Source organism: Anoplopoma fimbria, chromosome 20, assembly GCF_027596085.1.
Source record: "Anoplopoma fimbria isolate UVic2021 breed Golden Eagle Sablefish chromosome 20, Afim_UVic_2022, whole genome shotgun sequence".
Classification (NCBI taxonomy): Eukaryota; Metazoa; Chordata; class Actinopteri; order Perciformes; family Anoplopomatidae; genus Anoplopoma; species Anoplopoma fimbria.
This window is the reverse complement of record NC_072468.1, coordinates 15496169-15510173: the sequence shown is the minus strand read 5'-3', so window position 1 is coordinate 15510173 and position 14005 is coordinate 15496169. Positions and strand designations below refer to the sequence as shown.

The 14005-nt window shown below is 38.7% G+C and overlaps 2 protein-coding genes across 2 annotated transcripts; both read right to left on the bottom strand.

Annotated features, from left to right (window-relative positions):
* Nucleotides 1–178: 178 nt before the first annotated feature.
* On the bottom strand, nucleotides 179–11211 carry crot (carnitine O-octanoyltransferase). The gene is made up of 17 exons (XM_054622486.1): nucleotides 11101–11211; nucleotides 9994–10132; nucleotides 8057–8181; nucleotides 7774–7955; nucleotides 7529–7653; nucleotides 7306–7414; nucleotides 6045–6138; nucleotides 5777–5902; nucleotides 5572–5673; nucleotides 5320–5403; nucleotides 5086–5193; nucleotides 4850–4980; nucleotides 4634–4757; nucleotides 4442–4520; nucleotides 3673–3766; nucleotides 2707–2826; nucleotides 179–2139 (listed from the first exon to the last, which is right to left on the bottom strand). The coding sequence occupies exons 2-17, from the start codon at nucleotides 10106–10108 to the stop codon at nucleotides 2019–2021; spliced, it is 1839 nt and encodes a 612-aa protein (XP_054478461.1). The 5' UTR covers nucleotides 10109–10132; nucleotides 11101–11211; the 3' UTR covers nucleotides 179–2018.
* A 744-nt stretch (nucleotides 11212–11955) lies between these two features.
* acbd7 (acyl-CoA binding domain containing 7) lies at nucleotides 11956–13714 on the bottom strand. Its single transcript, XM_054622490.1, has 4 exons — nucleotides 13607–13714; nucleotides 12631–12748; nucleotides 12479–12541; nucleotides 11956–12399 (listed from the first exon to the last, which is right to left on the bottom strand). Exons 1-4 carry the CDS (start codon nucleotides 13616–13618, stop codon nucleotides 12326–12328), a joined length of 267 nt encoding a protein of 88 aa, XP_054478465.1. The 5' UTR covers nucleotides 13619–13714; the 3' UTR covers nucleotides 11956–12325.
* Nucleotides 13715–14005: the final 291 nt, after the last annotated feature.

Sequence of the window (14005 nt, the reverse complement as noted above, 5' to 3'; positions counted from 1 at the left end):
TTTGTTTCTATATATATATATATATATATATATATATATATATATATGCAAGAATTACTAACCTTTCTGTAGAATGTGCCACTGTGCAACTATTAAACTTTTGTATTCAGTTATTGAAACATCGCCTCATTTTAACATTGTTATTCATTTAACAAAACAATCAAACAGATGGTAATTTCTCAACTTTATTTGTCAGAACATCTTTGCTACATTTCCAAAATCACATACATTTTATTGTTTTTGCAACAGAGAAATTGATTTCATTTAATTTGGGTATTTAAATTCCCGGGCTGGACAACCTTCTGTGTGGAGTTTGCATGTTCTCCCCGTGTCAGCGTGGGTTCTCTCCGGGTTCCTCCCACAGTCCACAGTCCACAGACATTGAAGACTCTAAATTGCCCGTAGGTGTGGATGTGAGTGTGAATGGTTGTTTGTCTCTATATGTCAGCCCTGTGACAGACTGGCGACCTGTCCAGGGTGTACCCTGCCTTCGCCCATTGAGCTGAGATTGGCTCCAGCACCCCTGCGACCCTTAACTGGATAAGCAGGTTACGGAAAATGGATGGATGGATGGATATTTAAAGGGAAGTACAATCTTATTCACATTTTAAAATTTCCAAGGCTTTAAATGAAGAGGAAAAGTGGAGTAAAAAAAATACAACAGTCATCCTAATATAAAGAACATTCAGCAATCCTTCACTTGACAGAGAACACAAACAAAAGAAAACTGCATTGTGTGCAGGCCCTCTATGAAGAAGTGACGTAGTATAAGGCAATAAACCAGCAAACCAACAGTTTATCTTATCTACTGAAGTGATACAAAACAATGTCCAACACCTCAATAGATTGGAAGGCAACATGAGTTAAATAATGTAACTCCAGATTGTATTAGTTTAGGAATAGCCCTCCAGGCTGTGGGCCTTTTGGCTCGACCTACACCAGCTCAAGAAATGCTGGTTTAAATCTGGGCGGAAATATGGTAACACGGCTGTTTCATGTGGCAAGTGCAGACATAAGGGAGGCCCGTGTGCAAAGGGCGAAAAAATAATAGAATAAAAGACCCTTCGTTTTCAAAAAACTTTAAGTTGAACTTGATTTTGAGGCATCTACATCGATCGTAAAGTGGAAGTTAGCAAAACAGAGTAGTAACGTTACTTCCTGTAGAGCTAGCCAGTGTTAGCCGACTTTATTCAATGGGTCCTAAAATATTGATCGCAAATAGGGCCGTCAAAGTGCACGGCAACAGTTTGTCCTGTGATCTCAACACTCCACCTGTTACCCTGTAAGTCAAATAAATAACGTATAGAGTCACAGATTAAGGTAGGGAGTGCTAACTGTACAGCTAAAAGCTAACCATTACCTGTATGTGCCCACCCACTATCACTATCAAAACTTAAATTTCTTCTTTTTGTATAGTACGATTTTGATCGTATTAGGCAAAATGCAAAACAAACATCAAGAAGATATTTACTGATTTCCTAGAAATAATGTTTTTTTATTTTCCAGTCCAACTTTAATGTTAAGTGCTGTTGTTAAATATGTCTGTAGATGTTTTTTTTTACCAAGCAGAAACATAAAACACAGAAACATAACAGAAAAACAGCCAGAGGTTATATTTTCCATTGTCCACCTCAAGAACAGTCAGTGTCAGTTGGATATTTTCCCACTGAAGGGTACAAACATCATAAAAAAAGGTCTTGATCCTTAACATCATCTTAAATGTGGATTAATATTGAAAGGATTTAAAATTAAATATTCTCAATAAAAATTAACAGGAGAATCATTAAAAATATATACTCAGAAAAAAACAATTTACCTTAAAAATGTTCTATTTATCACTACAAGAGGCAGAAAAGTTAGTAGATGTGTAATGCCAAAGTCAGTGGCTATCACTTTGCAGTACAGATTCTGTACCTTTGCATTGATCTTTGCTGAGAACAAACATGACTATTGCTAGCTGTCGGCTATTAACAGAGGGTTTATGAGCTCTGCGCGCATTCATGTGTTGGTGTGAGTACTTATAGCTGAGACGTGGTGGCCAGATGGAGCATCTCATGCAAGGAACTACAGAAGTTGTTGAAAAGTAACGCAGCATCTGTCTCACGGAAAGAATTCCACGCTGAGATCGAGACCACGATCCTGGAGGGAAAAAAAGACATTGTGTGGAAATGAGTCCAGTTTCTGAAACTACAGGAAAGGTACGCACAATTACGAACTTGAAAATAACTGACCGAGTTGACTGACACTGATGATTACTATTTACTAATAGCTGCTTTGATTTTGGCTTGAACAGCAGCCATTTTTAAATTGACCCTGTGTTTTTAAGGGCTTTTAGCAGTAGTTGACAGTAACCACCAAATTGGAAACCGATCAAAATGCGGCAATAAACTTTTGGCAAATAAAATAATTTAAAAAAGACAATAAAATTGATGGATGTAGAGCTTCATAATGTTGCACCAAATCTCATTGAGCACTGGAGTAAAGTGAAGTGCCTCTTGTGTGTCACATCATTTTGTGTGTTTTTTTTAAACAATTTGCTAGTTAATGGGTGTCAGGCTGTCAAAAGCAAAATTAACAAGAAAACTGACATCCCAATATTCAACTTAGTTTTTAACACCTCAACACAAAAATCATGACATTTGGAGCCAAAGACTTTCAGATGAAGAAACAGCATTATGGAAACAATCTTATGTCTTGTCTGCCCACCTGTCATCTCTGATACGATAAAAGAAGCCATATCCATGGTGCACCATGGGAGCCACAGCCCCCAGAACTGTAGTGTAGCCCACCAGACTGGACGACAGCACGAAGTTACCACCACCACCACTGCAGACAAAACACAACTCAGTTACAGGAAGACAAGAAGGCCTCTCCAACAATTTACAATCTAATGCAATGTCTTAAGTCTGCTTAATTCATTCTGTATTGCAGTTCAGTTTATTAAACAGATCATTTATCAGATTGTAAAATCCAGAAGTATTTTCTAAACATCTTGTTAAATCTTAAATCTTTCACTTCTATTAGATTTGAAAAGGTTAGTAAGAGAGCAAATCTAATGAGAAAGTTTACCAGGAAATGAAAAATGAAAAACATAAATGCATTTTATCATGGTTCAACAGATATCGGGACAATCAATACAATTCAATATGCATACCATTGATGGCACTCACCTCTACACATTGCGGCACAGAGTTTATTTTTAAACATTGGTGTGGTGGAAAAAATCTATCTTCTAATGTCCCGAAATGAGTCTCAATGAGCGTTGAAATAAAGATCAAATTAGATAGATATTTAATTCTTGCAAGAATGAGGTGCAGGTTCTCAGAGTCACACAGACTCTGCAAAAGAGCACACTAAAGAGACAGTTGTACACACTGTTCATATAGTGAGGTCAACTGGGCCTCTCTGAGATGTAATCAATCGACCCTATAGGCATATACAATGGTGTTCAGGAACCAATAAGAGTCTCTGTTTATAAAATCATCACCTAATGAGTTATCCTACACATACATTCTTAAGGTTACACATCACCCCCTTGTACGAATCCGCACAGCATTTCTAACACTACACATTACCTTTACATAGAGTTGTACTTCAAATTGCCATTACATTGGTATCAGATCGGTACTTGGTATGGCCGAAACCCAAAGACAAACAATTTACAGACAGTACCTCTTTGCATAGAGGGGATCCGTGAAGAGTTCTGGAGTAGGAAGTCCCTCCTCTTTGGCAATCAGATACAGCCCAAGAAGATGCCTGTCAAAACCTGGCAACGATGTCACAAAATGACATGGATTAACACCCAGGTGAGACCGAAGTTAGAGCTTCTTTAGTTTCTGTACTGTGAGTGTTTCCTAGTGAAATAGAACATTTTAGCAGTGTACAGTTTTGAGAGGGATTTAAATCAAATCCTTCGCGTTTGAACAGTGGACTGTTTTAAATGTAGCGTGATAAGGACCTACAGTGGACTATGGCTCTACACACACCTCCGTAGTTTCTAAAAGCAGCAAATTGATTGAGAGAGATGTCATAATATAATTGGTTGAACTTGGTTGGTACTACCTTACATAAGCACACTTCATATTTTGTTTTAGAGGAAGAAAAGATGATTGGATTTTGATATAAAAATACAAAGAAATAGATTTTGTGTACATTTTTTTTAAACAATTGTTAAATATGTGCACAGTATGTCAGTTATTGCTGTTTATTGATTGTTGAAGTTTTCTTGCTATCAGTTTACTGCTAACCAAGCTAGCCGTTATTATACAGGCTGTCTGATAAATAGACTTGTAATTTACTGTTGGGCTTACTGTTACGTACTCCGCTCTTTGACTGTTACTCTTGTTGACAATGTAAATGGTATGTAGATAAATTACTCGGTTCTACTTCCTACGGCGCCTTGAAAGGTGCTCTGTGTCTCACGTGTGTAAAGTGAACTAACCTTTTCCTTCCTGGGCCTCAGCCATCAGTTTGTTGTGTCTATTGAAGGCCAGCAGCATGGCTTTCCTCTTGGCATCAACCTGGCAGAAAAATGTTTATGTAACATGTCAATAAGCAAAGACTGCTTCCACCTCCATACTCTGTGTGAGGTTGCCACAGGGAAGTTTTTTTTTTTAGACATGCACACACTCACCTCACATGTGGGGTCCATCATGGCTTTACACCAGTTCACAGCCTCCGTGGTGCAGGGCCGCATCGTCTCCGTCCTGCCGTGGTAGAACTTGCGAGTCATTGCTGTCTCATAACAACTTCCTGCCCTGTGAGGGGTAAGAAGAGTCAGTCAGGGCCGTTCACATAGTAGACTTTAAACATCAGTAAAGGCATGGCCCGATTTAAAACCATTCTGTACCTTTTGTGCATTCTCTGGTAGGCCAACTGCATTGCTAGTTGAACAAAGGTGTCGGGATGCAACTTATTTTGTTTGATGGCTGCTTTGCCAAATGCTGTGAAGGCATAGCACACAATCTGCAGGTCCTGTGTCTGTAAAAGCAGCGACAGAGTTGACACCCACACAGCTGTGACTATGCACAAATAATTTTGCATCATGCTTTTTTACTGTAGTTCTGTGTGTGAGTAGTGGCTCACCGACTCAAGGTATTGTTGTTTGGCGTGGCGGATGTCACTCTGGACTTTTTCGTCGACAGTAAACACCAGCTCCTCAGGACGGGGTACGGGTCTGACTGCGTCTGAGCCCTACAAAGCATAGACATCAATGTGTGAAAAGTGGACGGATACATTCAAATGAATCTAACAAGAACTATTGAAATGTATGTAGAGAATAAATAAGTATGTAATGTAATAAGAGTATGTAATGTTTACCCTCCATTTGCCTTCTGTAACTTTGATTTGCTGGTCCAGATACCAACACATAGAAACCAGTACCATGGCATCATAGGGTGCATGCTGCAAAAAATATTTTATTATGAATTTATGAATTTTTGTTTTAAATTTAAGTATAATTTGCTTTTGGACATGAACTTTCCAAGGTGAGAAGCATAAGAACATGTCATATAGGCTGGATTTCACAGTGTGGCGAAACTCCTCTAGCATGGCACAGACATACAAACTCACGTCACAAGTGGATCCAAGGGTGCCATCTGCGAACGACAGTGAATTGTACGATTTGTCACCCCAGCGGATGGTGGGATTGCCTTTAAGTGCTTCTGCGGTCAACTGTGTTCAGAAGTCACAATCAGACACACAATTATTTTCTTTTATAAAACAGCAAACACCATATCAGGAATTATTAAATTATTAAACTTTGTGCAGCTCGTACATTTGTGTAGTTCTCTGGAGTGGAGTAGGGTTTTGTTTCATCCAGAGATATGACGAACAGGCTGCTCTGGATGGTCTCCAGGATGGTGTGATTGTGTGGATCAATGCTTATTAGATGCTCCCTGGCCTGCAGAGAGAGTAAATGCTGACAGTACTATTCCTCGAGCATGCTTTTGTATTACGAGAACTTTTTAACAAATGTGATCAATGTGTTTTAGAACGTATTCACCAAGATGAACACCAAAGTCTCCAAATTTGAGGACTCTTACCAGCGCCCAACGAGTCCTCTCCTCTGAGGTGAGAACAGCCACTCCGTCTCCCTCTGGCTCCCCCTCACAGCACTCTTTCACATAGCTGAGCTGCCTATGTAGGTTAACACACACACAGAAAATAAAATGAGGCAACATTGAACCTTGGTGCTCCTCAGTCCTCCAGCTCATTATTTCTGGGTTTCTGGGGGGTTCACTGAGTAACATAAAATACATTTTAAGACCTATTTAACACCACACGGGATATACTTTAAAAGTAGTAAAGTATGAAAGAAAATAGAATTATTTATTATCATATTGCATATTTTTCATTACCTCCTAGCAGTATTAATGCGACCTGGACCCAGAGAAGCCGTAAAAAGTTGAAAGATGAAATAACCACTGAAGAAGAATTAACTGATTTAAGTTAATATTTAATTAACCTGTTCTTCAAAAATAATAACAGGTTTTTTAAATAAATGTTTTATCGCCTGCTGAGGGTTATTTCTATCAGTCATATTATGTGGTGCCGCAACAGGTGTTTTTCTTCAAAACTGTTACTTTATTATTAAGTAGTTAGTATACTATGGGACCGCTAAAGATGCTGTGCGTCATTATTATTGTGGTTAAATATGTTCTTGTGTCTCTTCCTCGCATCGCTCTCTCTTGCATCCCTGTTAGAAGGAGCTAAGACATGAGATAGGGACATGAGGCACCATGGTACTCAAACGGAGAGCAACCCCTCCATTATGAATGATCTTCCAATCCCTTAAATGCAATTCAAGGAAATTAGGAGCAAGGAGCATAGATTGAGGAAACACAAGTGTATCCTACACGGAGGTCTTTTATCAAGTGGTGTAATATATAACTGACGCTCCTTTTTGTGTGGCACAGTTTGAAGCAACTGTTGTTGCCGAAGACTGAAGCTCAGGAACCAAAGATTTCTCATTTGGCATTCTTGGCTCCTCCGTTCTCATGTCTCTTCCTCGTATCTCTCTCTCACATCCTACCTAGGAGGAGTTAAGATGCAAGTGAGGGAGGCGAGGAGACATGCCAGCATAATGAAAAGCACTGAATGCCTGCTCCCCAAAGATACTCTAAGTTTAGATACCTCTTTGGGGTCAATAATTGAAAGCAATTATTTCGAACTCAGTAGTATGATGTAAAACGTTCCTCCATGTTTTCAAAAGTTACATTTGCAAAGTCAGCAGCACTTGGCACAACCCTTAAACGGGAAGCTTAATCTCTTGAAGGTTGTGTCTACTCGTGTGTACTTCACTACCTCAGAAGTTCTGGAGGAGTAAGGATTTGTCCATCACAGACTGCATCAAAAGTGAAGATTCGTCCACGACACATCACAACCAAATGGGAGGGGCATGGACCCTCACGCTCTGTGGCACATCATAAAATGCACATACATAACGGTGATCTGTAAGCTGAGAAAGTGTGCTAAAGAGTATGCAGGCGTGTCAGAAGGTAAGAGATAAGAACCAAGATTATTCTACCTGTCTTGAAGTAGTTACGAATGGTGTCCTTCTTTACTCCAGGTACTTTGCAGGTGCTGAACAGCATTCTGAACTGGTCCATATCTAATGCTGTTTTGCCAGATTTCTGGGGATGCAGCCTTTCCCTAAAAAATGCAAGCAAAAGAAAAAACAACACATAACATATATATATGACTTCATGTAAAAAGGAAAGGAACTTCTACTTAACACTTCACATAAACAGAGCTGGTAAAGACGTGTCTTACGTGCGGATCAGGTTCCAGTACTGTAGTGTATGCCATGTGTTAATGCTGACTCTCTGCAGCTGAGTTCCCTCTTCAGGAGGCCAGCAGTGCTCCAGGTAGGGCCCCGGTCCACCAAAGTTCACATTCAGCTGAGAGGGTATGCGGACCTCCAGATACGCAGCGTCTAACCACCATTCTTCCAGCTAAAGAATTTTTAAAAAAATCACTCAGCTAGGTAAAACAACCATGACTGAAGAGGACATCTGTAAATCCAAAACAAGGCATTTAATGCTCCATTACACACCCAGTTCTTCTTTGTCTTGGCTCTTTGCAGGAGTTTCTGGTGGAGCTCTATGCCAACACCCTCTTGAAATGTCCTCACAATGTCCACTGTAGCTTTAAACTCTTCCTCAGATGCAAATGGTTGAACTGATGGAAAACATGGCGATACAAAATCAGTCAAATAAAACGACGAGCAGCTGGTCATTGTGAACATTAAGCCTCTTCTGTTGTAAAAGCATTGGATTTAATTCAGTCTGCACAAATGTACAAAATGCTTACATACAGTGGGTACGGAAAGTATTCAGACCCCTTTACATTTTTCACTCTTTGTTTCATTGCAATACAATCCCAACAGTGAAACATGGTGGTGGCAGCATCATGCTATGGGGGTGTTTTTCAGCTGCAGGGACAGGACGACTGGTTGCAATTGAAGGAAAGATGAATGCGGCCAAGTACAGAGATATCCTGGAAGAAAACCTCCTCCAGAGTTCTCAGGACCTCAGACTGGGCCGAAGGTTCACCTTCCAACAAGACAATGACCCGAAGCACACAGCTAAAATAACAAAGGAGTGGCTTCGGAACAAGTCTGTGACCATTCTTGACTGGCCCAGACAGAGCCCTGACCTAAACCCAATTGAGCATCTCTGGAGAGACCTGAAAATGGCTGTCCACCAACGTTCACCATCCAACCTGACAGAACTGGAGAGGATCTGCAAGGAAGAATGGCAGAGGATCCCCAAATCCAGGTGTGAGAAACTTGTTGCATCATTCCCAAGAAGACTCATGGCTGTACTAGCTCAAAAGGGTGCTTCTACTCAATACTGAGCAAAGGGTCTGAATACTTATGACCATGTGATATTTCAGTTTTTCTTTTTTAATAAATTTGCAAAAATTTCTACATTTCTGTTTTTTTCTGTCAAGATGGGTTGCTGAGTGTACATTAATGCGAAAAAAAATGAACTTTTTCGATTTTAGCAAATGGCTGCAATGAAACAAAGGGTGAAAAATTTAAAGGGGTCTGAATACTTTCCGTACCCACTGTATACAGTTCAAATGAAACACACAACCATACATACACAACATACACGACCAAAATCAAACTTGTGTAAATGCTATTAAAATATTTAAAGTAAAAGAACTATTGATTTGGAAATATAATTCATAGAAATTACAGCAACCCTAATTAAGTTGTTCTGGGGAGAAGAGGTGTTGCACATAGGACACAGATAAATCCAAAAAGCTGAGATATAGTGTTGGATACCATAGCCATAATTTAATTCCAGTATTGATGTATGTTTTAATTAAAACATTAATGCACCCATTAACTTTCCAAAACTTTAAAGACTTTATTTTGCTCTACTCCAACAATTTTTACGAATATTTAAATTCAGTGGGAGCTTTTTCTTGTCTAAATTATTGTCCAAATCAAACAGGAACTAGTTCAAAATCAAAGATAAAGGGGTCAAATTACAGAATAACACTTCTCACACTATTAAATGTTTATATTTAATACAATTAGCCGTAGCATGAGTGAGTAATAAAAGGACATGTTGAATTTTCTTAAATATTTACCATATTTCATCTTGTAAAGGGCTCATTGCAGGGGTGGAATATGGTCTCCAAAAAATGTAAAATGTAAGTCTGCTTCAAAATAAACGTAGGCATACTGGAGGGATTATGCAAAATTAAAATGCCTTCAACACCTATGTTGTTTTACACTAATGAGTAGAGTGGGAAGGTGGTCCTCCGTCAATGTACAAGCCCATTGGTCAAAAACAAGGGAGGGATAGATAATCAAAAGAGATGAGAGAGAAGGATGAAAAAGGGAAAGTAAGGTGAATGAAGAGAAGGGAATTTTACTGTATCTGTTTGAGTAAATATTTGAAGTTTGCACGATCAATATTAACAAGACCTTAAACAGAACTTGTGACTCGTCTGGTTGTTGATGTACTATCCTACCTGCATTCAGGTACTTTGAAAGGCTCATCTCTAGTGACGGGACAGGCAGGGATGGCAGGCTGCTTTGGTACTGGAAGGTCCGCTCCGGCAGAGACTCTGACAAATTATTATCCATTTCTTCTTCCTGGAAGAGTTCAGACTGGATACACAAAACAAACGTGTAAAAGTCTTGTCCTAGATCAAATGTTTCAGATTTTATATACAGTAAATTCAAAACCAAAAAGCAGACATTAGATAAGATAAGATAAGATAAGATAATCCTTTATTAGTCCCGCAGCGGGGAAATTTGCAGGTTTACAGCAGCTTATACTTATATTATAGTTTATACGAACTATTTTAAGACTAATGTTACTTTGAAAACATCTACAATAATTACTATTCAAGTAGTACAATACGCCAAAATGTATTGTGTACATAAACAGACATATATCTGTATCTAGTAATTCTTCATTAATGCCATTCATACAGAATTATCACTAATTCATACATCAAAGTCACCTATCATTAAAGCGAGAATAGAATTGCTAAATCTAGTCTTATAGGCTGATCCATACATGAAACATGAGAATGTATACACAGTAGACAAGAGCTTTTGAATTTCCCTTTGACCACTGTTTGTTTAGCACTAACAGTGACCGTTATCTTTCCAAAAGGCAATGCATTTCTCTGACGCTTGAAATATATAATATAATATAATATAATATAGTGGGACATGAAGTAGCCTTCAGTAGTTGCTATAGGCTGTGTTGCTTACGTTTTCTGCACCAAAGCAATGTTAAGGTTGATTATTTAAACTCCTTTTACGATCACATGACTCACAAATTGTTATTGTGATTTGGCTTAAAACGCCCACTTCAGAATAAATGGAGCCTCACGTTACTAATCTGTAGTTTTCAGAGCTCCAACCTGATTATTACAAGATAATTGAAACGAAGTTACCGGTTTCAAGTAAGCCAGCTAACGTTTATATGCTTGTTGGCCAGCGTTACTATCGCCTGCGGTTATGGTAAACAACAATGTCTGACATGAAACTTAAGGCTGAATAGGGCACGCTCGGTGTAAAAACGCCATTCCCAGCTTCCCAACACAATGCATTAGTATGCTTACCTTATGGATGACGTGTTGACTTGAGCGTCCAGCATCCACGAGCAGCTGAAGTTTCTGCGGGTTATTGTCCGCAGCCCCGCAACCTTTACCCCACTTAAGCTCACTGCACTGTCCCAGAACAGCGGGTGCAAATCCGGAAAATCGGATTGCGCATGCGCGGGGTGATGGCTACATTGTATCAGTACATGAGGTGAGGTGAGGTGAATGATCAGAATATAGATAATGACACTAGAAACAAAAAAACCACAAAGTGTCAATTAATAATTATTAAAAAGTAATGATGAAAATAATGAAGGTAGAGAAGCGGATTCCCTCGTCAGTGACATGGTAAATATTTCTCAAAAGCAAATCTTGCTTTTACACTATACAGCTATCAGTATGTGGACACCCTTGGCTCCATACTTTTGTGTAGCTTTGATCTGGCTCTGCTTCTTTTATGATTTGGACTAAACCCAATCCAGAGGAGTCCTAACGGATAGCTTCAAGAGTCTTAAAACAATAGTCATATGCCAATATATAAACAGGTTTCGCTTGCCGTAATAATTGCTCCTGTTCATTCAGGTCATTAAGAGATCTCCTTAATCTAGTGTGCTTACAGAACATGATGGGGAACACAATTTACAGTCCTTGTTCTGAGCAAAAATACACTCGGTTGCCAGTTTATTGGGTACCCTTAGCTAAAAGATAATGTGGTCTAATATAACAGTCCTGCAACAAATCGTACATTCATTAAGGTTGTAATGTCCAGGTTTTGTTGTAACTGTTTAAGAGAAATGTTGTTTCAAATTGTCATCTTGGAGGATGAAGTTTGTGTTGCTGCTGAATTGTACTATGTTATAAATAACAAAACAAACACATTATACAGAGGTTTTATTTTCATGTTTGACAGCATTAAGTTTGTCCTGTTTAGGAATCAAGTTACATATCATAGTGCATGTGTATACAGTATATTGCTGTACTCATGGGGATTACAAGAATAAACTACATAAATGAGATTAAAAAAAATATTCCTAACCTTTAAGGATGTGTGTAATTTATTCAATTAATAATCTATGTTAAAAAAAAGACGAAGAAATCACAGCAAATATTAGGTTACACTTTATCCTGCATAATTATGGCCTCTGAAACCAGAAGGATACTTGGATAGCAACATTGCTTCAGTTATTGAGTTAGTAGACATTTTGTCATTTGTGGATTCATTTTGCTCTTCAGTTTATTGCAAGCCTTACATGCCATATTTGCTGATGACTTCCTTTGCAAGTGCTATGTAGGCTGACATGGCATCGTCGTTGGACATTCCTGAAATTTTTAAAACAAAGTATTAAATTGTTGCTTTTTTTGGCTTCTTTTTCATCTACACACAATTTAAACTTGTTACCTTTCCTGGAGTTCCAGGCGTCCCACTTGGCTTTTCCTTTCAAATCTGTTATTCCTGGTCTTTCTACAATTGCGACGGCATAAATAGAGGACATGTTTAGAATTCAGGGAACATTGCACGGTAATGATTCTGTTATCTACTGCAAGTCATACCGGTGTTAACCTCTCCAACTATTGCCTGCTTATAAAGTCCATACAGGTCCAGCAACTCCTGGTCCGTTGGCCTCGTCTTCACTTTCTTCACATCCCCCGCCATCTTCTCAAACTCTGCCTACAGATAAAAGCAATCCTAAATTAAGTCATTCTCTGTATTTCTGATAAAATTATTAAAAACTAAGCTATTATGTTTGCACAGGTTAAGCACTTATATAAACATGTATTCTGCTCTTTGCCAAGCCTGACAAAAGAAAGCGTGTAAGATATGTAGTGCAGCAAGAGGGTGTGGTTATCACAGAACATGAGAATGTGCATATTAATCAGTTATAAACGACACTGAATAGGAAATCTGAGCCTAGTATTCTAGTCATGCTGCAGAGCTCCGGTGACCTATTGTTGTACAAGTTGGAGATAAACAATGGGCTTTTATTCAAGACTTGGCTGCTTTTGTGCCTACTTGAATAATCTACTTTACAAAAGATCTAGGCCATAGCGGTACAGATATTTATAAACAATTGAAAACCATTTACACAATCTACAAAAACCTGAAAACCCCTAAACTCACAGTGTAGGAATATAGATGTCCCTAAAATTATTTCAAATACTACAAAGATCAACCTCTAAACCTGAAGTTTTAGTCAAATGTTTGTTCATCTACTCAAATAAAATGGATCCAGATCCTTTTTTAAAATTCCTAATAATAATAATCTAATAATAAAATTAGCTTGTTTCTCTCATTCTTAAGCAATCTGCTTGCAATAAGTTGCAGCACCAGAAGACCATTGAGCAACAAGATACATATCTTCAGACTCTCCCTTCTTACATTTAATCGTCCAATGCTGTCAAAGATGGATGACGACATTCAGTAAAGGACGTGAAGACCCTGTTGTTACAACCGTTATTCATTTCATAGCGATAATGTATCTCCGGTACACTTCAACTGAAATGGAGAAAAGAGCATTCAATATTTTACCCGATTAGACATTTTCGCAGATAGCAGTGTAGTTCAGACGACTGTATTTCCGCTGGCGGCTGGATGTCTCTGATTACAGCACAGCTGATTAATGCAATATAAACCACCGGGGAGAGGGCTGCAGAGGAGGGAGCGGAGAGCTGCAGAGGAGCTGATTGGCTGCATGTCATCATCACATACAAACACACACACATGGACAGAGAGAGAGACACACACAGAGAGAGAGAAAGAAATTAAGGGTGATACTGCACTTCAGCAAAATGTTTAGGTAGGCTCTTTGTGTCTTTTATGCGACTCTATACTCCAATATATTTTAGTGGTACTACATTTATCTGACCTGAAACCAAACTACCTAACAGAAGTGTTCAATAAACAGATACTAACAACCTGTTTACCCAT